At 46.4% G+C, this 27172-nt stretch overlaps 1 protein-coding gene across 11 annotated transcripts in view; it reads right to left on the bottom strand.

The window, feature by feature from the left end:
• Positions 1-27172, bottom strand: part of LOC133912944 (uncharacterized) — a 39322-nt gene that overhangs the window by 1371 nt on the left and 10779 nt on the right. For 10 of the 11 annotated variants that reach the window (XM_062356004.1, XM_062356020.1, XM_062355988.1 and 7 more), the window contains 7 exons: positions 8128-8224; positions 3610-4511; positions 2642-3527; positions 1905-1962; positions 578-832; positions 375-487; positions 7-95 (listed from right to left, as the gene is read on the bottom strand). In XM_062356004.1, coding sequence (XP_062211988.1) covers positions 3137-3527; positions 3610-4154 — 936 coding nt within the window. In that variant the 5' untranslated portion in view covers positions 4155-4511; positions 8128-8224 and the 3' untranslated portion in view covers positions 7-95; positions 375-487; positions 578-832; positions 1905-1962; positions 2642-3136. The remainder of the gene's footprint in view (positions 1-6; positions 96-374; positions 488-577; positions 833-1904; positions 1963-2641; positions 3528-3609; positions 4512-8127; positions 8225-27172) is intronic. The other variant, XM_062355938.1, reaches the window with a different exon arrangement.

Here is a 27172-nt window from a genome sequence, read left to right as displayed (position 1 = left end):
GCACACCTGAAGCCATACTGAAGCCTCGCCACCATCAAGTAGGCACGCTGCTCACTGTCGCAGGTTGAGGACTCATCAACTTGTTGTGCAGATGTCTAGCCAGAGAAATAGCAAATGGGGATGATTCAGTTGGTATCTCCATTTCATATGGTTCTAATACAAAATCATTTGTGCTTCGTAAAATGAAAAAGGAAATCTTAACGTCACTTCCAATTATATCAAAGCAAATGGAATGTGTAGTAAGTTCACATAGTGTACTAAGCAAAACAACAACAATGATAGCAAAGAAGCAAGACAGAGGAGTAAACATAGCCAAATTCGCCACATGCTTAAATTTCAGAGAGCATAATATCTATGGCATCAATAAGCCTCACCCCTTCAACTGAGTAGTAGCTGAAGTGTACGAGTTTGTCAAAGCAAGAGCAATTATGACAGCCACAGCTAACTGAATACCAGCACACTTCTGGATACAATTAAAATTGAAGTCCTGTAAGAACAATATTGAACATGATTATTTAACTGGACAACATGGTTAGCAGTCAAAATGAAGAATCCATTGTTTTCTTTGTGAGGATACCTTTACTATGATGAAAAGTAGAGTGAACGAGAGAAATGATAACAACAAGCAGTACGAACAGGATATCCCAACAAATTTTGTGCTTAAAATATAAAGAAAATAAGCACTCGCGGTCGCCATTGATGTAGCAATCAGAAGCAATGTTAATCGAATATCCAAGTCATCCAGTCCAGGGAGCGTTCTTTCCATTCTCTTGCAGAGAAAGTGTTGTAACCAAACCATATGCCACCAGACCAACTAATGGAAGAGGTATCCCTGTCAAATTGAAAAAAAAAACGATTGTTAAGTACTGAGATAGCATTGTGTATTTGTTGTATTTTATCAAATTAGCCCATGGGACCACTGCAAGAAGTTTAGTCAAAGCAACACCATGAAATAATAGAAGGGGGCATTCAACCACTATTTGGAATTAAAATGCGCTTAGCTTTGTATACACAATCCTACATAACGAGAAGTAAAGCATAGCGAAATTACGATTATGCTGAATCGGTCTAAATCTCATGAGCCCATTGCCTCCAAGTTAGTGGAACTCTACCAACAAGCAGTCAGCAACAACGCCATGAGATTACCGAAGACGACGGATTAGTCATTCTCGAGGATGTTGCCCCAGCCTCCGCCACCGATGGGGCGGAACGCCTCGGAGCCCGTGAGCTTGAGGTAAGTTAGGTAGTATGTCTCCAGGAGCCCCACCCCAGTGATGCCCGCAAACCAGGTGCTCGCGGAAATGCCCAGCAGAGACGAAGGCGACACTATGGGCTTGCCAGCGGTGGCGCAGGAGGCGCGGGGCTCTCCTTCTCCGGGGATGAAGGCTCCGTGCAGCACTTGAAACACACGGCTCTTTGCATGAAGATGGAGAGCACAAAATTGGACAACGCCATGGAATTGTCGAACCAAACACCTCCTTAGTGGAGAGGGAGGTGACGCTTGGAAGGAGAAAGGATGGGGGCGATGGATTTCACCTTGATACGCGAGGTCAAGGAGGCGGCGGTGGCAACGGCGAAGCGGGTTGGGTACGAGAGGAAGGAGATCACGAGAGCTGCAGAGATGGTCACCATGGGGCAGAGGTAACGGATGCGACCATTAGGGAAGAGATCGATTGACCAAGAAGACTTACATCGAGAGGATCCCTTCAGTGGCGGACCTAGGATTCAAACTAAGGGAGGCTAATTTTTTAACACGAAAATTTTCATCGATTCTTAATTTAAAGATATGCTTAAAAATACGATGTCACCAATAAAAATAGATAAAGTACATGATAAATTACATCGTACTTAGATAAAGCACCTAGATAATTGATAAAAATATAAATGATAAATGCAAAACATACCATGTCCTCTCTTTCGCTCAATTAGCTTCCGTAGCCCGGATCAGCAGCAAGATCATGCCTGCATATGCAAAATACCATATATAAATAATAATTCCATGATAATTGACAAAAAATAAATGGTAAATTCCAAAAATACATAACATACCATTATATTTTAGTAATGGGTTTTGGTAATTGAATCTTGCGAATCTTGTAAACTTGAAAACACTTTAATATGGCAGCATCTTGAATGTTTGCAAATATGTCTCGCTCAATATAGCATAGCATGCTGTCATTCAACCACTCATCGTTCATTTTATTTCTCAACTCAGTTTTGATAATATTCATAGCTGGGAAGGTTCTTTCTACTGTTGCGTTTCCAGGGGCAAAATCAATGCTAGTTCAATGAGGCGATACACTAATGTGTAACGTGTCTCACTTTGAACCTTTTTCACTGCAAGATTTCCAAGATCATTGCAACTAGAGAACTCCTCATCGTCTCTCACATCAATAACGAATGTGGCAAGTTGGTCCCTTAGGACTAATCGATCATACTCAGAAAAATCAGCACCATAAATCTGAGCGAGTTCTATTAGTGTGTCTTGATCAAAGTTGGCAAAAGAATTCTTTGGATCAAGACAAGCAATGCAATGCAACAACTATGTTGATCTCTCAAAAAAACGATTGTTTAACTCAACTAGAATTTGTTCAAGCACAACAATGAAAATACCATGATGGAAATGATGGTAATAACTTACTAATTTTGCGCCGCGACCCCTTGAACGACCACGAATTGGTATTGTATCTTCCATATTTGCCACAATTATGTTCCTTTTAATGCAAAAGGTCTTTACTTTTTCAAAGAGCCCATCCCAACCATATGACCTTATGTCATTCATATTCTTCATCACTGACCTGATTAATCCTATAGCACGAACAATATTATGATTTTTTTTCGCTGCAAGCATTGTGATAATTCTTGTGTCTTCCCCAACACTCTGGTCATAAGATGCAATATAAGAACAAACTCAAAGCGTTCCATTTTTTCTATCAAGCCTGATGCTTGAGTTCTCTTCTCAAGACTTTCTGCATCTTCACTGACATTCTCCAATACCTCCAATATAGAGGTCCACATTAGTTAAAGACGAGCCAATGTTTTATGATGGGTGCCCCACCGTGTGTCACTGGGCCTTGCAAGACAAGTTTCTTGGCTTTTCCCTCTTCCTGAAAAAGTCTCACCTATCTCTAATTGCTCAACAATTTTTTTCATGTTGATCTTGGAGAAGTTGATCTTTCCTTTTGCAAGAAGCACTAACAATGCTAACAATCAAAGTAACATAGTTGAAGAAATCAAGCACTGAACTACAACACTTGGCAACAGAAATAACCACTAATTGTAATTGATGAGCAAAACAATGGATGTAAAATGCATAGGGGTTTTCATCCAATACACGCCTTTGTAACCCATGAAGCTGACCTCTCATATTTGAATCTCCATCATATCCTTGACCTCGCAATTGAGAAATAGATAAACCATATTTTGCAAACATAGAATCCAAAGCTTCTTTAAGCGAAGATGCAGTCTCTGTTACATGCTTAACCCCAAGGAACCTCTCAATTGCATGCCCTTGCTCATTGACATACCTACAAGACAAAAAAAAACATTAACAAGTGATAATATATGACAAATTAAATCTGAAATGTTAATGTCAAGAGAGCTACAAACCTCAAAATCACTGTCATTTGCTCTTTTATTAATTTATCATGAGACTCATCAACAAGCACCGCAAAAAGACGCCCTCCCATCTCAGAAATAATAGCATTCCTTGTCTCATTTGCACAAGCCTTCACCAAATCCTTTTGTATCTTGTGGGAAGTCATTTGATTATTCCCAGGAGCATTCTCACCAAATACACTTGCAGCTTTGGGATCCTTCCCTTTGTACCATTCCAACATCTCTAGCAAGTTTCCTTTATTGCTTAAGCTTAAAGACTCATCATGCCCATGAAAAGCATGAGCTTGTAAAAGGAGAAATCTTACAACTCCTAGAACAATAGCCAAGCGAGCTTTATATTGCTCCTCCTTCTCTGTGCTTTTCTCCGACCACACATGAGCCACACTTCGTCTCTGATTTTTGAAATCAATGGCATGCTTCCTTGCATTGTTGTGAGCACTATTTGGTCCCCCAACATGAGCATTAAAAGATTTCAATGCATTCTTCCAATTATTATAACCTACTTTGGTGAATGTATCGCTCCCAAAGTAGTCCATCCTTGATGGTTTGAAGATATAACAATAAAAGCAATAAGCGGCATCTTTATGCACACTATATCTAACCAATCAAATATTTCGAATCACCTTTTTACAAATACCCTCATCTGTCCTCCATTCTCTTTCCTTGGAAAATTATGACCAATTGGTTGACATCAACCTATAGACAAAAATGCTCTTCTAGCTTCATCTCTAATATCATAATCAAACTCTTCAATTTGCTTTCGTAGCCCCGGATCAGCGGCAATATCATCCATATTTAGCTCAACGCGTGCTCTCTTTTGCTCAACACGGCTTTGTTTAGTTACTAAACTTTTTCGGGCATCTTTTGAATAAAATTGTTCCATCTTTAAATCTCTACAACATCAACAAATATTCGATTAAAAAAACTATCAGAGTTTCATATTATATTATAATTGATTTGTGATTAAACAAATTACTCTCGAAAAGATCATGACTCCACTGCGGCATTGCCTGTTCTATATTCTCTACAGTATAGCAGTGCAACCTGCAACCGCTCAACTATGAACTTCTACTGCCTCAAGCCCTCAAGGCCTCAACTCAAAATCTCAAATGTCTAGGACACTACAACTAATGAGCTAATTTACATTTCGCACACACTACAACTAATAATTCCTTCCTATAACTACTACAACTACTGAACTCAAATGTCTAGGACACTACAACTACTGAGCCTGCCTAACACTAATTCCATAGTTCAATTCAAATTTTCAAATCATATCAAATATCATTGACAGGATGCTGAGCAAAATAGTACGTGAATGAATCATGACTCATGAGTTAATGTGCGGAACCTGAAAGTCCCGAATCGATGTAGAGCTGTAGTCTTTTTATAAAGAATGCAGCGGGTAGCGGGAATCGAACCCGCATCGTTAGCTTGGAAGGCTAGGGGATATAGTCGACGTTGGTTGATTATTTTTAACGTCTCTAATTCAAAATCGAACATGAAATTTTGATGAAGAAAAAAATTGTTTTAGTTCATATTCATGAAGCCCTAGATTTTTGGGCCAAGCTGGATTTGAACCAGCGTAGACATATCGTTAATGAATTTACAGTCCATCACCATTAACCGCTCGGGCATCGACCCAGGAAGAATTTATTCTAGGGTTTTTGATAATCCATGATTAACCTCTTTTTATAATACTCCCATAGAGGACTGGAGGGGAGTAGGAGCTTGCAGGGGCGGCGCGGTGCCTACCAGGGGCTTAGGGCAGACTAGAGGAGGGCCGGACGGGAGCTTGCAGGGGAAGCGCCGGAAGGGAGCCTCACGGGCAGGGGAAGCGCCGGAAGGGGGCGGTGGGAGGCGGGAGGCGGCAGGCTCGTTGGTGGGTGGGGCGGCGGCAAGCTTGCTGGCGGGTGAGGTGGCGGCAATCTGGTAGTCGCACCGTCGCACGGACAGTCGAGCACATAGCAGAGTAGGCCAGCAGGGAGCAAGATGGGCCTAAGGGGATATCCATTAGTCATTTGGGCCTGAGGAGAGCGGGTGCTAAATTGGCCTGAGGGGGCTATCCATTAGTTAGTTGGGCTAAGCCCATGCTAGAGCCCCCCTAGCACGGGCCATGGGTCTGCTCCTGATCCGAAGAGTATCTCCAATTCGTATAAAGCTGGTGAGGCCGTTGACGTCGTCCCCGTCCTCATCATCGACATGTTGCATTCACCTCCCTTTTCCCGATTCGACCACCCTTCCTCGAGGAGTGGGTTGGCGTCTGGGCCCGCTATATTGTCCTACCTGTTAGCCATGCTCCTCCACAACCGCCGTCAATGGATCGATGCTCCTCCCTTGCCGTACCGAGAGGCAGCTATTTGTGAGTTGGAGGATCGCGTTGGCTATTTGATGGAATCTGGAGAGGGTCGCACGATGGCGAGGAGGACGGGGTTGGTCCAGTTTTTCTTGGTTTTTTTTAGTTTTCTGCTAATACGAGAGTTGCTATGGAGACCTGTTTTTTGTCTGTTTTTTATTAGGGGCAAGAGGAGATTAGGTGGGGAGGATGTGACACACTATTAACTCATATTTTATATAGTAGAGATTATTCTTACCGGTCAAAAATGTATAGTATTCATGTATCTACAAGGTCTCTAAAATGCATCTTCGATCACTAATTTATATTGTAAGTATCTTTAAAATCCAACAAAATGTTGATATTATGGAACTTTTTTTAAGAGAAATCTTTTTTTATGATTGTCATGTTTTTCATCTGAATACTTTACAGGATTTGAATAATACAAGTTCTAGAAGTCCGACAACATATATGTTCAAAACGACATGTTGGTAGTAATGGTCAAATTTATGTTTTGAATACCGCTTTACTATTCATAATGACACATTTATGTGATCAGAGGCAGTAGCTTTTCTATTCCAAAGTTATGTCTTTTTTCCTTTTTTTTCTTATATGCCTGTAATTTGAGTTCTAGTGAAATTGATTTTACTATGGTTTTACAATATGATAGTGAACAAAGCTCTAGTTGGTTAAGCTTTAGAGAACTAGATAATTGAAATTAATTTTCATGAAACAATAGATTCAAACATCCTTTTGGCATACAAAACATATAACTACCCCAATCAGTGGTTTGTACCCATGATTCCACAACCGAGGTGACCAGCTAAAAGGCTCTCAAATCCCATCTCCAAAGTTGTCATTCCCTTTTGAAATCACAACAGAATTTGGAGTAGTTTAATTTGGATACTGAATGCTCTAAATAAAGTTTATCCTTCAGAAAAAAAATTTCAAATGTTTTGTAAAGTTGATTCCCTGTTTCTGAAAGGTTCTCAATTTGTTAGTTAGAAGCTCATGAATCTCAATTAAAAAAATTAGAAATCTGAACTGAAAGTTGATAATCTCAATTCAAAATTGTTGAATAGCACTTGATAGTAAAGGTTAAATGTTTTGAATATGTTATGTGTTCCCCCTATATGAAGTTGGAAAAGAAAGCTTTTGTTAGTACAACACGAGTTTTGCTCGTAATCTAGAGAAGTAGCGGGCACCTGAACATTAGAAGTTTAGAACCCCTCAAACATCATTATGTCCTTACGAGGTATCGGTCGTAGAATATAAATAATTAGGTCAAACTTCAAATAAAATCCTAGTAATTTGTATGCTACTAGTTACATGCCCGTACGTTGTAACGGGCGCCAAATATTTTCAAACAATAGTAACAAAATGAATTATCAAACAATATAAACTGACATAGTGCACCTATAGCTGAATGGATTTACATAGCTGGAAAACAGGAGAAAATTGATATTTATGTAACTGGTAAAATCATATAGAATATCATAAAATCAAATGTAAAGCTATTGAAAGGAAATAGCAAATTTGCCGCTGGGCTGCTTGTACTTGTAGAGAAGGGATGAGTTCCATTTTCTGTAATAAGTTCCATTCATTTCGTAGAGAAGTTACTTCACCTCAAAGTAATTCATTCATTTCTGTCATAAGTTTCATTTTCTTAATTGATTTATATTTGCAAAAGCAACATCAACAAGTGATTGGAAGCTATATTTGGTAGGTCCTACCCTAAACGAGAAAATATGAGAGAACCTACTCATATCAAGTAGTGTTGAGGTCATGCTTTGGTTCTAGGCTAACTCGCTCCTTTATTATACACATTTCACAACCAGATGCAATCAGATGGTGAGTATATGTAACTTCTTAGGTAGTTTTATATCCTCAAATCCTGTGAAGCCTAGTCTTAGGCCATGAAGTAGAATTCATGGTGGCTCATCTGGCCCTTAGTGTCCTTTTAGTTTTTGCCTGACCTATTCAAGTACAAGGAGAGCTCAGCTAGAAGTTACTTCACCTCAACGTAATCCATTCATTTCTGTAATAAGTTCCATTGTCTTAATTGATTTATATTTGCAAAAGCAACATCAGCAAGTGATGGGAAGCTATATTTGGTAGGTCCTACCCTGAAAGAGAAAAGGAATAATAGTAGTGAAGGAACTTGTAGGAACTACCTTTTGTATTGTATCTACTTTCTCCAGATTGGTTTGCAGTAAGACCCTGCTTGGGTACTCCAACGCAACACTACTTTGTATGCTTAGTTTAAATCATCTGTAAAATTGAGAAGAAAAAGAAGTTACTGACTTGCTAAGGAATCCACATTGTTCAAAGATGGGGTACTCAATATCAAGTAGTTATGATGTGGAAGCCTGACTACAGGAGCAAGCAACATCAGCCCCAAAGATCAAGGAAGAGGGGTGAAAGTCCTTGATGTCGACTAGAGGGGGGGTGAATAGTCATTTTTGAAATTTAAAACTCAACAACGGATTAAATAGTGTCCGGAGACTCTGGCTCAATCCGGATACTCTGGGTTCCGGAGTATCTGAGTTCACCAGGATTATCTAGACTATACAGGAATTCGAAATCAAAGTAAGTTTAAGAGAATCTACTAGAGACTATGAGCTATCACTGTATCTCTAAGATGGATATGTTCTTCTCAACAATAATCCCGCACTCAAATACTTGTAAGCAACAATATTGAGGCAAATCCTCAAATAACAATTTGAATGATGTTGGAGCACGAGTTCGTCTTGCTCCAGCAAGTACGGCGAGAGTTTCTTCTAAAGAGGAGACTCAAGCTTGGAGACAAAGTTTGAGAGAAAGGAACACCACGAATATATTGATGGTAGAAAAATGTATTACTCTGGAAAAAGTATCACATCATGACTTGGTGTCCTTTCACCTTTGTATCTTTTTTGTTGTGTTTTCCCCAAAGGACCATGGCCTCCTATTTATAGAGTCATGCGTAGCTTGGCGTACAAGTTACCATATATCCAGGGTCTGACCACATTACTGGGCCTTATCCCGGATAACTATCTTCTACCCTATCGGGGAGATAAATATCCACCGTGGTAATTATCGTGGTGCCTGCCCCCTGAAGGGGGTGAGCTGATTGCCAACTACGGCCCAGCGCCGCACTATCAGGGGTGTCAGGGTAGGCACCATCATGTCGGTCACCTCCTCGTAGGCAAAGTACGACTGGTGCTTCCCTTTTGGCAGATCTTTCCCAATGCCTGATGACTCACTCAGTAACCTCTGGGAAGCCGACCCGGGCAGTGGGAGGCTGAGGCCTCAGGAGGCCAAGCCTTTAGGAGGTTGATCCTCCGGGAGGCGGGACTTCGGAAGGCCGGGGCTTCGAGAGGCCGAGGCCTCGGAGACCGAGCCTTCGAGAGGCTGAGCTCCGGAAGGCTGGGGCTTCGGAAGGCGGAGGCTTTGAGAGGCCAAGCCGTTGGGAGGCAGGGCTCCAGAAGGTGGAGGCTTCGAGAGGCCGAGCCGTTGGGAGGCAAGGCTCTGGAAGGCCCGGGCTTCGGAAAGCGGAGACATCGAGAGGCCGAGCCTTTGGGAGGTCGGGCTCTAGAAGGCCAGGGCTTCGGAAGGCGGAAGCTTCGAGAGGTCGAGCCTTTGGGAGGCTGAGCTGATTAAGCCAAGGGGCCGTTGGGGGTCCTTGATAATGACCCCCAACAAATGAATAACTTGCAAAAATTTAAATGGAGACAAGATTTAAATCCGAAGTTCGGCCACCTCACAAAGAAGTGCCTGCATCTCCGTTGAGGAGCTCACAAAGAGCCGAGTCTTTTCCAACCCTATCCTCACCCAAGTGACCACAAAGATCAAGCTAGGGTTCTTACTCAATTAGTGGGTGATACAAACTCCCTGTGGCACTCCACAACGATTAGGTGCTCTACGGGTGACCTCTTGCCATCTAGAAGTACAAAGCTTCAAGAGAAAAAGATTGCAATTCGCAGCTTGGCAAAAACTCAAAATGCTCAAAGATTTTCTTTTTGCTCTCTTGCTCCAAATCTCACTCCCCAAACCAAACTCACAGATCTTAGCAAAGATTGGGCACTAGAGGGGTTTGGGAGGGCTATTGTATGCTCTAGAGAGAGTATATGCACTGGTGGTTCAACAAGCTTTAAATGAGAGGGGGTGAAGAGATATTTATACTCTTCCCCCAAAAACTAGCTGTTACTGTGCTATTCAGATAGACTCGGAGTATCCGGGTTGACCCGGAGTCTCCGAGTAGCACAGAAATTTGCGGGGTGCAAAGTGTGTGAACATTTTTATACGTGATGCATATGACATGAAATTTCACAAGATCTAAGAAAGAGAGAAACATTACATCAACTAATTCATTGCATCACACTAGCACAAATTTAGTCTTATGAATTTAAAAAGTCTACTACAAGCACACCACATAGTTCATTACAATTATTACATATGTCTCAATTAACCCATGGAAACGATGAAGGGATTAAGAAAGAAGATAGACAGGACACATTGGAATTCTCTCCCCCTTTGGCATCAAGCACCAAAAAGAAAGAGAAGCAGAAAGAGAAATTAGCCGCTGTCTTCCTCATAGTCGTCATCGTTACCATCATCGGATCCATCTTCATTGCAATCTTCCAAAGAACTTGCTTCGTCTTCTTCTATTTCCTCATCGTCATCGGTCTCCTCATCATCTTGAGCATGAGAGGGACCCTCAGCAGCTCTTCGGGCTTCATTATACCAAGCCCAAGGGTTCTCGAACTCTGGCTCACTCGCTTCTCCTTCATGAATGATTGGAGAGCAAGGTGGCTGAATGCCAAAGTGAGTGTGAATTTCCTTCTGCCTTGATTCAATTTTCTTCATCCTAATTTTGGTCTCTCGAATCTGAGTGGCATTGTGAGTGCAGACTCAAAATATTGCTTTAAGTGCACTCTTGATAAAAGATTGAGAGCCTTTAGAGGATGGAACACGTTGAGGAGCCATTCGTTGTGCACTGGGAGCTGCAGGTGGAGGAGAGGGTGGAGGAGATGATCGAGAGCTCACAATTCTCATCCTATAAGGTTTGTGCTTCACCTCCTTGAAGAAATTTTTCTTTGTCACCCTTTCAATCATATACATGATATAGGGCGCATATGCACAACTCTTGTTGGGAGTATATGAGGTTGCATGGATTTCCTCCCAAACAAAGTCTATCACACTAAAGGGTCCACCCCCATTAGACATCCGTGTTAGAAGGTTTCTTGAGATTCCTTGGACATTGGTCGCATCACCTCCTTTTGGATTCAATGTGAGATGAAATAGACTGTTCAAATATTTGTAGTAAGGCTTCATCCCTGTAGTTGTGCCATGTATCACCCTTCCTCGATCCAAGTACATAAAATCAATATCATCAGGTGATAACTGATTCTCATTGTGTATATTGGAGTTGTGCAAGTCACAAATGTCAAAACCAATATGTGAGCAAAGGTTTGATATGAAATTCTATATTTCTCTCCTTCAATCATCCAGAACATGGACTGATTCTCCTCATGATCATAAGAAAGTGTAGCATAGAATTGGGCAATCATTTCTACACTCCAATCACATTTCAGACTCATATATTTCTTAATTTTCTTTTCTTCACATGCAGCGATGACAGCCTTGAATGTTTGGTCATTCTTCTGCTCCATATACTCCCAATCAATCCACTGCATTGGAGTGATAGGGTTCTTCTTGGTGAGGATCACGCTTTCATAAAAGTCAGCATGAAACTCGTTCCAAAAGCGGGGGTCTGCCACACTCTTCTCATATTCATAAGGATCTTCATCTCTATCCTTCTTGTATTTAGCAGCTTTCTTCATATAATCAATCATCCTTCTTGGAATTTCATGTGCTTGATGAGCTCTGTAGGGCCTCTGTAGCTTTAGGGGTGCTAGCACAATGTTCTGTTCCTCTATTTCATCATCCTCCCCATGGATGCTAGAACCGGCATCCACGGCTTTTCCTTTTCCACGGCCAGCTGTTACAGGAGCCATTCCTCTTGACCTGAAAGTGCCTCTTCCTCTCATTGCTTGTAACTTAGTCGATCAGCGAGGCACATTTTCTGATTATGCTAGTTCCTCAATTCGAATTCCTCTTAATTCAACACGCTGAGGAGGAGCATTGCTTTGGCCTTGAGCATGAGAATCACTTTTCTGTTTCCTCCTCCTCTCATACCCATATCCCTTGTTTCTATCCATCTCAAAAGACCTGAGATATACATGAAAGATATATAAGAGAAGGCACAAGGATTGGTTGAGAAAGAATGTTGAATTGAAGGAATGATGAAAAATTTGACAGACCTGGAGTATCCGGGCCTGGATACTCCGGGTAGCCTGACTCCGGGGCAAGAATTCGGGGATTTCGTGATTCTTCTTCCACATTGCAAAAACCCTTCTAGGGATTGATTCTAGGGACCATAAGGGACATCTTCACCGAAGGAATTTGATTCTAGACCAAGACATTTAGAGATCGGGGGAAAAGTACCTTTTGGGGCAAGATAAAGCACGGAGATTCAATCCGGAGGAAAGGTCAGAGATTCCGAGCTAGGGACAATGAAGAATCCAAGAACTTCGCGAAAAATCCTTGGATGAAGCTTGAAATCACCAGAGCTCTCTTTTTGTGGAGAGGGGAAAGAAAAGGAAGTGAAAGGATGGAATAAAGAGAAAAACCGATGGGGTTTGCTGTATAAGCTGGGTAACCCGGAGATTCTAGCCTGGCCCGGAGACTCTGGGTGGAGTTAGGAGACCAAACTGAGAGCTCATCCCGGAGGGTGACCCGGACCCTCCGGGTTGAGTAACAGAATCTGGATACTCTGGGTGGACCCGGAGACTACAGGTTATGTCAACTTAACAAAACCAAAAGCTCACGAAACAGTGTTAGATTCCGGATACTCCGGCATAGTCCGGACATTCCGGGATCTATAGATTTTGTAGATTGAGCTAGGAGCTGAGATTCGACGGGGAGAAGATTATTGGACAATTCAGATAAATATATTTACCACTTGTGATCAGCCAACAAACATCATTACTGTTGGAACCGATGTCCCGAACAAGGAGAACCTTCGCTTATAGGGAAATCCGAAGGCTTCTAGGTGAGACACGTGTTTGGGGTGAATAGTCTCAATTAATTCCGCCCGTCTCGGGTACAATATGGCCCTATTTATCGCCCTTACTCAACCACTTTATGCGGGGGTTTACAGTTTTACCCCCTTACCTGCTACATTCTCGAAATATTCAGGGAATTATGGTACAATCAAGTGTATTTACATAATTACAACTCTGCTCTAGGTGGTTAAGTGGGCCTCGACATCCAATCGTGGCCTTCGGTCGATCCCATGACTCCGCTGAAGGCTTCTCAGCTATCAGCCGGATGTTCACCACGAGCTTCGCTCCTCCTCTTTGGCACCATGAGTCGATCTTCGGTCTCCAGCCCAAGACGTGCTAGTACCTTCGCCCCCTTCGGTCAGCAAAACTGCCGGTGTGGCCTTCGGCTTCCGACCGAAGGCCTGTTGTCGCCTTCACCGACGCGAGTAGCTGGGACCGCGGACGCACCTTTGGTCTTCGACCAAAGGATCATCCGGGCCTTCGCCCGTACGTATGAAGGATTTGGGCCAACCTCCGGGTTGCGACCGAAGGTACTTCGTGATCTTCGCCTGCACTCCCTGAAACATCCCTGCAATCACTCGAACGGGTACCCATCGGTAGACTTCGAGTTACCCTACGAAGGGGGAGGGCGAGAGATCATCCCCAACAGTAGCCCCCTACGAGTAAGGTTCATCTTCGATGGGCCGAGCCTGTAGACTTCAAGATGTGTCTCAACGCCATCCCCTTCGGCCCATCGAAGGCTCGCTGGGGCGGATGCACTTCGGGAGATTGCCAGATGAAGTGTTGGTTGTGGTAACAATCTATATTTTTTTTTGGTATGACCATGTTGCCCCTGAATAACTGTTTCGTTTATAGGCATTAAATGTCTTTGGTGGACACCGAGACGTCATTTCCCACTTTGTTTCAAATTCCGATGCACCTCATTTTAACCGCTCTCCTTGCTGTTATAAATACTGGTCCGCGGTGGTTTCTTTTTACCGCATACCACTGCTCGAGGTACAGCTCTCGTACAAAGCTTCTGATTCTCTCCTTCAAGTCTTTTGCCATCTAAGATTTTTCAGGGCAGTCCAATGGCGTCGAAGGCTAGGTCTAATCGCCAAAAGACATATTGGATTGGGCAATCGAAGGTAGATGACGAAGTGCTGGTCGGTCTCGTGAAGGAGGGACTGATCAGCGGCATCTCAAAGGTTAGGCTCCTCGGGAACCAGGAAGCACCGGAGCCTACTGAAGACGAAGCTGTTGTTTTCGTTGACTATTTTCGAGCAGGCCTTCACTTGCCCTGCGACGACATGGTGGACAAGGTACTGAAATTATTCGAAGTGTACCTACACCAGCTTACGCCCAACGCCATTGTGAGGCTGGGGCTATTTGCCTGGGCTACTCGATCTGAGGGAGCAAAAGCATCGGCCAGGGCCTTCGCTGCTGCCCACCGGCTTCATCACTAGCTGAAGCGTGCAGAGCGAGGCACATTATGGGTGCTTAAACTTCGCTTACCACGTCGGGTTGTCCACGCCTGCCATCGTGTACAACAATAAATGGTCGAAGGATTGGACAAAGTGGTGGTTCTACCACAAGGTAGATCAATAGAAATTTCTCGTTTTGAAATGCGAGGAGGTGAAGGGAACCATGCTCTAGACGTGCAACTGAAAGTGTCTCAGTAGACTGCTCTCGAGGCCTTCGCCGGATGCGCGAAGTATTTATCCACTTAGGACCTCGTAGAGGAGTTTATAGCCACCGGAGTGTGGCCCCTTAGCTGGGACTGGAACATCCTAGAGTTTGGAGAGAAGGGGCCTGAGGGGCTTTACCGTCCCCATCCTTCCGTGCATAGCTTCACGAGTACACATTCATTTACTATTAGTAATGTTTCTGGATGCACCTTCGCTGTCGTTTGCTTACGTTTTTTTAGTTTCGCCAGACTTGTTGGTGTCCGAAGTCAAAACGAAAGCTATGATGCTTCTCGGGAAATTCACGCGGGGCGAAGCCCAGTTGTGCGCTGAGCAAGGTCTTGGTTGAAGGCTCAGTCGAGTCTTGGAATATAGGGGCCTTTCATACAGAGATAGGCTGAAGATTAGCGCGCTCCTGCAGGGTCCTGTAGAGGGCTCCCCGGCGGAAGATGTCAGCGAAGAACTTCCCACTAGAGCTTCAAAAAAGCGAAGACACCCAGAACTCTCACCACAAGGAGGCAAGAAGAAAAGGGCATTGGCCCTTCGGAAAAGGCCGCGCGAGGTTGCCACCGAGGATGCTCACAAAGAGGCATCTCCTGAGGGTGCGGTGGCACTGCACGCCGTTCCTTTAAGGCAAGAGGTGCCCGAGAGCACCCAGGATCCTAGCCCCTCCACGAAATCGGGTTCTGCTCTCGCGTGCACCTTCCCACGCTAATCCTGAGCGATGAGGAGGAGGATCTAGCGGAAACACGAACTATCGTCAAAACTACTGCCAGGGACACCGAGGTCGAAGAGGGTGAAAATATTGAAGCTGTAGCCGACTCTTCGCCCTCCTCGTCCTCAAGCTCGTCCTCTGGCACTAAGGAGTCTACGCCCACTACGCCCCACGGTGGCGGGGAAGGGCTAATGAGCCACGGCGAGCTGATTGACGTGAAAGCTATTGAGCCTAAGGTGTTTAAGATTTCTTCGTTTGAACCGAGCTCTGGGGAGTTCAGTGATGCGAAGAAGATTTTTAGCACCTTCATCTTGCCCGAGCTTTAGATTTCACTTGCCCAGAAGCCCGCCGCCGAACTTCTCAATGCTTCGGACGTGGCGATTGCGAAGGTATATCCGTGTGTTCTATTATGTTTGTATTTCCTTGTCATTTTATTACTCGCTCTCATATGTGTGCGACGTCCCAGGCTGTGCTTATCTCGCGGGCTCAACGCAAACAAGCAAAAAATTATGAAGCCCGCGCTCGGAACGCAGAGGCGCAAATATATATGTTGCAAAAGCGTGCGGAAAGAGCCAAAGGCCACAAACGCGAATTTGCGGGTCGAGCGAGGGAAGCCGAGGCGCACCTGGAACAACTCGAGAAGGAACTAAGCGCCCTCCGCTCGGAGAAACAGAGCGCCGAAGAGGAGATCAAGTGCTTGCGGCAAAATTTACAATCATTCGAAGCGCAAGTCTCTGACCTATAGGCGCTCTGCACCGCTGAGCACGCTAAAGCACAGCGGTTGCAAGAAGAGCTGAACGAGATGAAGGCTCTGTCTGAAGATGCCTTAAATGCACTTGGGGAGCTGGAGCCGATGGCCGTCGCTGCATGCGAAGCCATAAGCAACACCTTTGAGGGATTGGTGCTTCGGCCACGCCCCCAACACTCAATATTGTCGGGCTGGGTGGTCTTACAGGTTGGATTAATGAAACCAGCGAAAGCCTTCTCCCATCAACTCGATTGTATGGTGACTTCTGCGCGATGGTCCCAGCCCGAAGCCTTGTCCAATCAATTGAAATGACATGCTGCGACCATCATACTGCGCTCCATAAGCACCCCTTCTGATATCCAACAGACATGTCTACTTCAGCCATGTCGAGGGCGTCAAAGGCCACTTCCCGATCATTTACCACCAATTATTGGTGCAGACATGGCCGCGATCTTACCCTCCGGGAGGCGGAGATGAACCACCAGCGAGGACATTGCTTCTTACTACCAGTTTTGTTTAATTTGTTCAGTCGTGTGCACTTTGAAGAAATCTTTCTCTTGCAGGCGAAGGCGAGGGATGATCCTTCAGCTAAGGCTACGATCGCGGCGGCCGAAGAGACAGGGAAGGTGTGATGAATTAGCGCGAAGCGTCACATTGTCTATTGAAATTTAGTTATAACCTGGGATGATGTAATATATATTAGCGATGTAATATATACTATTTTTACTTGTTGCGAAATGTTCTTGACTGTTTACGCTCCCTGCGCAGGTCCTCCCTTTGGACACTGCGCTGGTAGCCGAAGAGGCTGTTTCCGTTACTATGATGCGGGACAATTTTTTGTGTCTTGGTCTTGCTGGGACTCCTTTCACCGCCGCCATCGAGATATTGAGTTCGAGCGGTACTGGGAGGCGAAGTGTAGGGCATACGATGCGATGAGTAACAGAACCAAAGCATTTTGGAGATCTTTTAGCCCTTTAGCTTTGGTTACCTGCAGAGCTGAGCGCAACTCGCGTTGGATTGCGCGCGGAGATATCGAACTTTCACCTACTCTCATCAAACCGAAGCCCGAGCCCGAAGATGACGACGGACTCCTGCCTTGCCAGCCTCGGCTTTGCTACCGCCGGGGGCCCTCTTCGCAGTTAGTGCAACACACCGAAGGCAAGGGCGCCCTTCAAACATCTCCCTCCGCTTCATCTTCTTATGTTGGGTCCCCACTGTTCCCAACTATGCCTTTTCATGCTAGTCAAGGCATAGCCTTTCAATTTGGTTTTAGTCGGTGGTATAAGGATTCTGTTGATCCTGATATCGATCGCTTTGCGGAATAAAAAGTGTTTTTTACAATTAATGTTACTTCATTTTTGGGCGTTTGAGTTGTTTCTTTGGTGGCACCGCTCTTGAAGTGTGATTTTAATAAAGACGTTTCGCAATGCTTTCAGAGGATAGGAACACTTCGCAATAACTTGAGCAAAGTCTCCCTCGGCGAACGCCGTTCACCCGACTTTCACCACAGGAACCGAGTACCTTCCGTGAAGCATTTTCTCGAGTGTCATTCCCGATAATTTATTTGGGGTGACGCTTCGACGGCGATGGATGTTTAAGATCTGAGAACGCCGCCCCCCCCCCCCAACTTTTTGCTGTAGGTACCTTCGGCAGCGATGGAAGTGTTGTTTCGAGAACATCGTCCCCCCTGACTGTTTGTCGTAGGTACCTTCGGCTGTTGGAACTTTATTCTTTAGTGCGAGGGCAGGCACTCTTAGCCCCCAACTTTTTGGCGAGAAGTGCGTCACCTTCGTTCAAGTCTAGCGGTACTTCTGCTTTTCTTTCGAAGGTTTATTTTTCCTTCGGTGCGGGGCAGGCACTCTTAGCCCCCGACTTTTTAGGAAGAAGTGCGCCGCCTTCTTTTAGGTCGAGCGACACTTTGGCTTTTCTTCTGAAGATTTGTTTTTTCTTCGGTGCAAGGGGAGGCACTCTTAGCTCCTGACTTTTTAGCGAGAAGTGCGCCGCCTTCTTTTAGGTCAAGCGACACTTCGGCTATTCTTCGTAGGTTTGTTTTTCCTTCGGTGCGGGGGCAGGCACTCTTATCCCCTAACCTTTTAGAGAGAAGTGCGCCGCCTTCATTCACATCTAGCGGCACTTCGGATTTTCTTTCGAAGGTTTGTTTTTCCTTCGGTGCGGGGGCAGACACTCTTAGCCCCTGACTTTTTAGCGAGAAGTGTGTCGCCTTCTTTTAGGTCGAGCGACACTTTGACTTTTCTTCCGAAGGATTGTTTTTCCTTCAGTGCGGGGGCAGGCACTCTTAGCCCCGACTTTTTAGCGAGAAGTGCGCCACCTTCTTTTAGGTTGAGCGACACTTCAGCTTTTCTTCTGAAGGTTTGTTTTTCCTTCGGTGCGGGGGTAGGCACTCTTAGCCCCCAACTTTTTAGCGAGAAGTGTGCCGCCTTCTTTTAGGTCGAGCGACACTTCGGCTTTTCTTCCGAAGGTTTGTTTTTCCTTCGATACGGGGGTAGGCACTCTTAGCCCTTGACTTTTTAGCGAGAAGTGCGTCGCCTTCGTTCAGGTCTAGCGGCACTTCGGCTTTTCTTCCGAAGGTTTGTTTTTCCTTCAGTGGGGGGGGGGGGCAGGCACACTTAGCCTCTGACTTTTTAGCGAGAAGTGCGCTGCCTTCTTTTAGGTCGAGCGACACTTCGGCTTTTCTTCCAAAGGTTTGTCTTTCCTTCGGTGCGGGGGCAGGCACTCTTAGCCCTTGACTTTTTAGCGAGAAGTGCGCTGCCTTCATTCAGGTCTAGTGGCACTTCGACTTTTTTTAGGTTTAGCGGCACTTCGCACCTCAAGTTCTACCGTCAACTTCCAGCGCGCCTGTCGGTGACACAGGAACCAAGGGACCCCAAGTCCCGAGGCCAGAACAGCAGAGTGTCACGTGGCGCCCTCCCTCGGGGGTTATCTTCCCGAGGTCCGAGAAGATCAAGTTCCAGGAGAGGGTGCTCGAGGCCAAGGAAAGGTGGTCCCCGAGTGCCTGGGTTCCCCGATGACCCGAGAAGATCAAGTGCCGGGAAGAGTGTGCTCGGGGCTGCAAACAGCAGCCCCCGAGCACCCAAGTTCCCGATGATAAGAAAAGTCAAGTTCCGGGAGAGAGTGCTCGAGGCCGTGAACAGTGGCCCCCGAGCACTCGGTTCCCCGAGGACCCAAAAGCCAAGTTTCGGGAGAGAGTCCTCGGGGCCGTGAACAGTGGCCCCCGAGCACTCGGTTCCCCGAGGACCCGAACAGTCAGTTCCGGGAGAGAGTGCTGGGGGCCGTGAATAGTGGCCTCCGAGCACTCGGTTCCCTGAGGACCAAGAAAGGGCATATCCGGGAGAGAGTGCTCGGGGCTGCGAACAGTGGCCCCCAAGCACTCGGTTCCCTAAGGTCCTGAGAAGTCCTTCGCCGGTGGTCCCCACAGAGGCCCAGCGGTGAGGTGTCAACTGGTGAGAGGCCCAATACTGCATTTAGGAGGGCGTATGGCCTATCACTTCCAACTGCTCCCCCACGCTTGCTGTCAGTTCCTGCCACGGCCTGGCAGGGAGGCGTGGGGACATTTAATGCACGGGTCCCATAGTGCATCATCTGGCGCGCCTCGGGATAACGTCGCAGAGCTCGAGACACCCCACCTGCCGCCCTGCTGTGTCAAACCTGCTCTGACCGGGCGGGTACGCCGGGCTGCTCGGTGGCTGCCTAGTGGGCTCTCCCTGCGGCGCCCGTTGAAAAACGGCATGATGACGAACAAGACCGGACGGGGGCGCATTTTCAACCCTCCCTGTCACCTCGCGCAGCAGCCCATGATGGTTGCTTTCCATTTATGGTGCCTTGGAACTCATGCCATCCTTTCTGGGCACGCTACCGTCCCGGTGGGTATATAAGCTGGGCGAGCTTCCCGGAGAAAGACAAGCCCAGTTTAGTACGAGCTAAGTTAGAGTTCGGGATCAACTAAAGACAAGTCTCGAAGAACAAGGAGCACGAAGCTCTAGACTAGACAAATATTCTTGTAATCCAGCAGATACTCAGAGAGACATCCTCAGAGCATTTATAGCATACACAGAGGAGTAGGACGTTACGCTCAATGCGGCTCGAACCTGTCTAAAAATTCTCTGAGCATTTACTACTTCCTGCAGCCGATCATTCCATTCCACCTGCATCCCATTTACTCCTATTTATTTCACCTACGAAGCGGATTCAGAATCATCCCCCAGGCCGAATCTCAAAGGGGGTCCCTCCGGATCCCCGCTTGAGGAGTTCACCCTCCGATAACGCCCCCCGTCGATTGGTGTGCCACCTTGTTCTGAAAGGCTGGCATACTTTGACGACGAGTTATTCATACTCAAACCAAAGTGCATTCTTTTTTGGGGTATTTCTATTATATCAATGTTTACAAGGGTCCCTGCCTCATTAAAAACCTCACGCCCTAACAAGGGTTCCCCCTGTGAGGAAAAGAGTGCGGTTCCCGTACATTTTTTATTACATGAAAAGAAAATTACATAAACGTTGCCTTGGCATGGGTGCTTCGCCCAAAGGTGCGAATACCTTCACCTCTTTTACACGTAGAATTTGCAAAGGTTATCCGCATTCCAAGTATGAGGAAGCTCCTCGCCCTCCAGAGTAGCCAAGTGATACGAACCGGGCCTTAACAACCTTTTGACCAAGAAAGGCCCGTCCCACTTGCTCTGCAGTTTTCCCACTGATGAGGCATTGCTGAGTCTTCGCACCACCAAATCTCCAGGGACGAAGTTCTTTAAGGATATTTTCTTATCTCTCCACTTTCTTGTCTCCTCTTGGTACTACAATCTCACTTCCTCGAGGGAATCTTTTGATGTTAATTCTTCGCTTTGCTCTAATTCATTTATGACCCTAAATGATTTGTTCTTGCCCTCTTCCGAAGTCGTTGCCTCCTCTCCGAAGAGCAAGCGAAACGGTGTGAAACCGGTTGGTCTTGTTACCGTTGTTCTTATAGACCATAAGACCTTCGGTAGCTCTTCGACCCATTTTACTTTTGCCAGACCTTGCAGTCGCTTCGCAACGCCAGCGAAGATGATACCGTTCGCTCTTTCTACGCCTCCATTTGACTATGGGTGATATACAGATGCGAAATGGACTTTGATTCCCAAGCCTTCTCAGAAGTGCTTGAATCCTACACTGTCAAATTGGGTGCCGTTGTCTACGGTCACTTCGTGCAGGACTCCGAAACGGCATATGATGTGCTGCCACAAGAATTTTTGGAAATTTTTTGATGCTATGTTTACGAGTGGCATTGCCTCCACCCACTTGGAGAAGTATTCAACTGCAACGACAGCATACCGCAAGTTCCCTGGAGCGGCTGGCAGCTTGCCGACATTGTCGATTCCCCACTATGTTAACGGCCAAATTGGTGGGATTAGCTGTGTCTTTGCTGAAGGCCTGTTTGACCCCCTCGCCCAGTATTGGCACTGCATACAACTTCGGACTATGTAATCCGCATCACTGAGCGCCTTCGGCCAAAAGAATCCCTGTCTGTATACCTTTCCAACTAAGACTCGTATACCCACATGCGAGCCACATAGTCCACCGTGTATTTCTTTCAGCAAATTCTGTCCTTCTTCCTGAGATATGCACCACAACCAAGGTGCACAGACTCTGACCTTGTATAAATTGTTTCCCACAAATTTGTAATTTCTAGCTCTTTGGGCCATGCGCTTCGCTTCAATATTATCTTCGGGCTCGTGATAGCCATGAAGGTAAGCCATTATTGGAGAGCGCCAATCTTCGCTTTCAATCATAGCAACCAAACGCGTTGTCCGCGAAGAGTCGTCGACGGCTGGCATGCTCAACTTTTGGTACAATACATCTGACGGTATAGGCAGATTTGTGCGGTAGCTTTGGCGAGGTCATCTGCTTCGAAGTTGTCATTCCTCGCTATACTATTGACTGTGAACCCCAGGAAGTATTTTTCGATGCTTCGGACTGCTGCCTTGTACTTAACAAGATCTGGTTCTTTTGTCTAAAACGTCTTGTCGATCTGGCTTGCTATTACTTTGGAGTCCGTCTTAACCAGCACCCTTCAGGCACCCCAAAGCTTTCGCGTTGTGAAGGCTAAGGAGGACGGCTTCGTACTCCGTGATACTGTTTGTAGATCGAAATTCTAGCCTGGCAGCATATCTTAATTTTACACCCGAAGGCGAAGATAGTACTGCTGCCATGCCTGCTCCTGTAGCTCCCCACGCCCCATCGCAATATGCGATCCAGACCGGTTCTAACGGTTCTTCTGCCGGGGCTTCGGCCAGTGGTGTCCATTCTGCTATGAAGTCTGCTAATGCTTGGGATTTCATCGCCGTTCTTGCCACAAAAACTATCATGAGTGGGGTGACTTTTGCAGCCCATTTTGCCATCCTTCCTGTAGCTTCTCTGTTTTCAAACATGTCGCTAAGGGGTAGGGAGGTTGGTACTATGATCTTGTGATCCGTAAAGTAATGACGAAGCTTGCGAGATGCCATGACCAGTGCGTATGCTACTTTTTCCATTTCGGTGTAGAATCTCTTCGGCCCTGCAAGAGCTTCTGACACATAGTATATTGGGAACTGCTGTAGTTTGTTGTTTTCATGCCTCTCCTGCACAAGTGCAGCGCTTACTGCCGAAGGGGATGCCGCTATGTACAACAAAAAATATGCCCTGGGATCAAGACTGGAAAAGGCTGTGAGCTTCGTCAGATAGTTCTTCAGTTCATCGAAGGCTTCCTGCTACTCCGCACCCCATCTGAATGGGTCTGAGCTTTTTAACGTTTTGAAGAAAGGTAGACTTCGTTCTGCAGATTTTGCAATGAACCGATTCAGTGCCGCCAACCTGCCTGCCAAGCGTTATGCTTGCTTTCAACTCTATGGAGGTTTCATGTCTATTATTGCCTGGATCTTTTAGGGTTCTACTTTGATGCCTCTCTTCGACACCAAGAACCCTAATAGCCTCCCGGACTGTACTCCAAAGGCGCATTTTTCTGGATTTAACTTTAGTCCCACCCTTCACAAACTTCCGAAGGTTTCCCGTAGGTCTTCGAGATGTTGACTTCTACTGGCATTCTTGATCACTATGTCATCAATGTATGCTAGGACATTTCGCCCTATCTGTGAACTTAGCACTATTTGCACCAACCTGGTGAAGGTTGCGCCAGCATTTCGGAGGCCGAAGGGCATCCTCACAAAGCAGTATATGCCGAAGGAGGTTCTGAAACTTGTCTTCTCCTCATCTTCCTTTGCCATACAAACTTGGTGGTACCCCGAGTATGCATCTAGAAAACTCAACATTTCACAACCAGCCGTGGAGTCTACCAACTGATCAATTCTAGGTAATGGAAAATCATCCTTCGGACAAGTCTACGCACATTCTCTACTTACCGTTGCTTTTCTTAACTAGCACTAGGTTGGACAGCCACTCTGAGTGCAACACTTCATGTATTACGCCAGCATCAAGCAGCTTTTTTACCTTAGCCTTCGCTGCTTCTTCCCTTTCATTTGAAGCCTTCCTAAGCTTTTGCTTCCTTTGCTTCGCACAGGGATCTACATTTAAACTGTGCTGAATGATTTCCCTACTTACTCCTTGCAGCTCCTTTGGAGACCAAGCGAAGACATCCTCGTTGCTATGAAGAAACATTATCAGTTCTCGCTGGTCCTCCTATGAGGCCTCCGCCCCTATGGTGATTTTTTTATCTGGTTTTTTTATGTAGCGGCACTATTCTGGTTTCCCCCTCCAGTATAGCCTTCGCCACCTTCTTTACCTTTGGCTGGATCTCACTCTCCTCGCGATCCGCCAAAGGTTCCGTCACCATATGGACATTTCGCCGTCCTGGAGTGATTCCCACTTTGATTCTTCAGGCCACTTGCTGATCTCCAAGCACTGTTATGACGCCTCCAGGACCCAGCATCTTCATGCATAGATACGCATGGTGCGGTATTTCTCCGAATGTATTCAGGACTCATCGATTGAATATCGCATTATATGGATAGTTGATGTCGACCACATCGAAGGTAATATCCTCCGTCCGGAAATTTGTCCCTTCGCCAAATGAAACCGGGATTGTTATCTTTCCCAGAGTGTTGATTGTGTTTGCGCCGAAGCCTAGCAGTGGAGACCCAGCCTGGTCTAGATCGCTTCGACGTAAACCCATTTTGTCAAAGGCATCCGCGAAGATAATATCCGCGGAGCTTCCACCATCTATCAAGATTCTATGCACTTTGTTTCTCGAAATGTTTGTTGTGATCACGAAGGCATCTAAAACCCTCATGTCATCTTGCGAGAATGTGATGGACACATTGGACCATCTTGAGTGAATGTAAGTTGGCCCTACACCAACGTGGTTGACCCTTCGCACGTATTCTTTTCGCTGCCTCTTAGACTCTATCTCCTGATTAGATCCTCCTGAGATCGCCAACACCACATTGTATCCATGATTTACCGTGTTCACGAAATTACTGGTCTCCGGTGGTGCTTCGATCGCAGGTCTTGGTGGAGGCGGAGGTAGCTCCCCTTGGAGGGTCAGTTGCCTCGTTGTTTGATCCAGCTGAGCTGAGGCTGCAGGGGCATATTGTTGTGACGCAAGCATCGGTCACCACTGGTTGGCAAACGTCGTGCTTGGGTTGGGGTTTTCCCATGCTTCGCCTCGCCTGAATTACGCGGCGTGGTGTATGGCTCTTGCTTGATCGAAGAATTGCTTCGCTAAGCTCTCTTTCATGGCCATGACCTATGGGCACTGCTTGGTCCTGTGGCCAGCTCCTTCGCCATGTAACTCACAGTAGAACGTGGCCGGGCCCTACGGAACTCATCCACCTCGGCCCCTTCCTCTGCCAGTTTGGCCTCCTCGAGTAGCCCCACTCTGACCTTCGCTTATCGCTTGAGCAACTTTGAAGGGGTCGGAGTCTATCTGATTGACCTCTTTTTGCCTTGTTGTATAGTCAGATGCTTCGGCTTTCCTCACATGCCGCAATCGATCTCTAGGGTGGTCAGTGCCTGCCTCCCTGGCCGACGTATTTGTTTTTACTACTTTTGAGGATACCATTTCATTTTTCCTCCGAAGATGGTCGAGCTTGGATCTCGCATATTCTTCCATCTTGTTGAGCAGCTCTTGTACACTCCCTGGCCTCTTTCTTGTAAGCTTTCCTGCTAGGAGTCCCCCTCTGATGCCCTGTATGGCTGCATCGATGATTGTGTCTTCGCTCAGCCCCTTCGTCTAACAGTGTATGTGTACGAAGCGACGCATGTAGCTCTACAATGTTTCTGTTGGCTGTTGATTCAGTGCGAAGAGGTCGCTCACGGTAATCTTGGCTGCTCGATTTCCCTGAAAATTGTTGTATAGGGTATTACGCAATTGCTCCCATGAGTAGATGGATCCCGGAGGCAACGCAGAGTACCACGATCTTGCTATCCCTTTTACAGCCAATACAAAGGCCTTCGCCAGTGTTGCATCGTCTCATCCGACAGATTTGACTCCCGCTTCGAAACTCATTACGAATTCCCTTGGATCTGACTCTCCATCGAACATTACTACTCTAGGTATCTTGAAGCCCGAGGGCCACGATTGGTTCTACAAGCAAATGGATAGCGGGGATTCTGGGTCTCCCGCGGATGACCGCCGCCGAAGGTCCTGCGCAGGTCATGACGTGTCTTCGGACAGCATCACATGGCAAGTTGTTTCCTCCGCACGATGCAGCATATCGATTTCCTCTTGCATTTTACAATGTCTTCCTAGCTTCCTCTGCCCGCTTGCAATATTCCGCAGCTTTCTGACTTGCTGCCAGGCTATCCAACATGCACTTTTTCTGCACAATCTGCCTCTCCAGCTCTTCGGCTTCTAGCCTGGCTGTTCTTTCCTCCTGTGTTTTGTCTTTGTCTTCATACTCTGCAATGTCATCCAAGTCTTCCCACTCTTCGTCTCGCGCCTTTCCTCCTTCTTGTGCTGAAGGCTCATAGCGTGTGCGATCGCTTGTTTCCATGACCCGCACCGGTGCCGTATTTTCCTGGATAGCCGCTCTGTGCCTGTCCTCATTGCTTCCTAGTGGTGCAACATCAACACCGTAGTGCTGTTCGCACCCACTCGAAGCTCCTCCAGTCGAAGCATTGCTTGACCCTGGTAGCGCCAAAGGGGGTCTTTCGATCGAAGTTCCGGCTGCAGCCAAAGGCTCCAGCAATGCCTCCGATGTACCAGTTGGCTTCGTCTTCTTCTTTGGTGGCATGGCCTCGGTCCTTTAGATCCCAACGGACGGCGCCAACTATTGGAACCGATGTCCCAAACAAGGAGAACCTTCGCTTATAGGGAAAGTCGAAGGCTTCTAGGTGAGACAAGTGTTTGGGGTAAATAGTCTCAATTAATTCCGCCCGTCTCGAGTACAGTATGGCCCTATTTATAGCCCGTACTCAATCACTCCACGCGGGGGTTTACAGTTTTACCCCCTTACCTGCTACATTCTCGGAATATTCGGGGGCATTATGGTATAATCAAGTGTATTTACATAATTACAACTCTGCCCTGTGTGGTTAAGTGGGCCTCGACATCCAATCGTGGTCTTCGGTCGATCCTCCTCTGCAGCACCATGAGTCGATCTTCGGTCTCCGGCCGAAGACACTCTGGTACCTTCGCCCCCTTTGGTCAGCAAAATTACCAGTGTGGCCTTCGGCTTCCGACCGAAGGCCCGCTGTCGCCTTCACCGACACGAGTAGCTGGGACCGCAGACGCACCTTCGGTCTTGGACCAAAGGATCGTCTGGGCCTTCGCCCGCACAGATTAAGGATTTGGGCCAACCTCCGGGTTGCGACCGAAGGTACTTCGTGATCTTCGCCTGCACTCCCTGAAACATCCCTACAATCACCCGAATGCGTAGCCACCGATAGACATCGAGTTACCCTACGAAGGGGGAGGGCGAGAGATCATCCCTAACAATTACATAACTATGATCACAAGTAGCAAATTATGATCCAAAGATCAAAGATCCAAAATTT

Source organism: Phragmites australis, chromosome 1 (assembly GCF_958298935.1).
Source record: "Phragmites australis chromosome 1, lpPhrAust1.1, whole genome shotgun sequence".
In the NCBI taxonomy this organism is placed as follows: domain Eukaryota; kingdom Viridiplantae; phylum Streptophyta; class Magnoliopsida; order Poales; family Poaceae; genus Phragmites; species Phragmites australis.
This window is presented reverse-complemented; position numbering and strand designations above follow the sequence as displayed.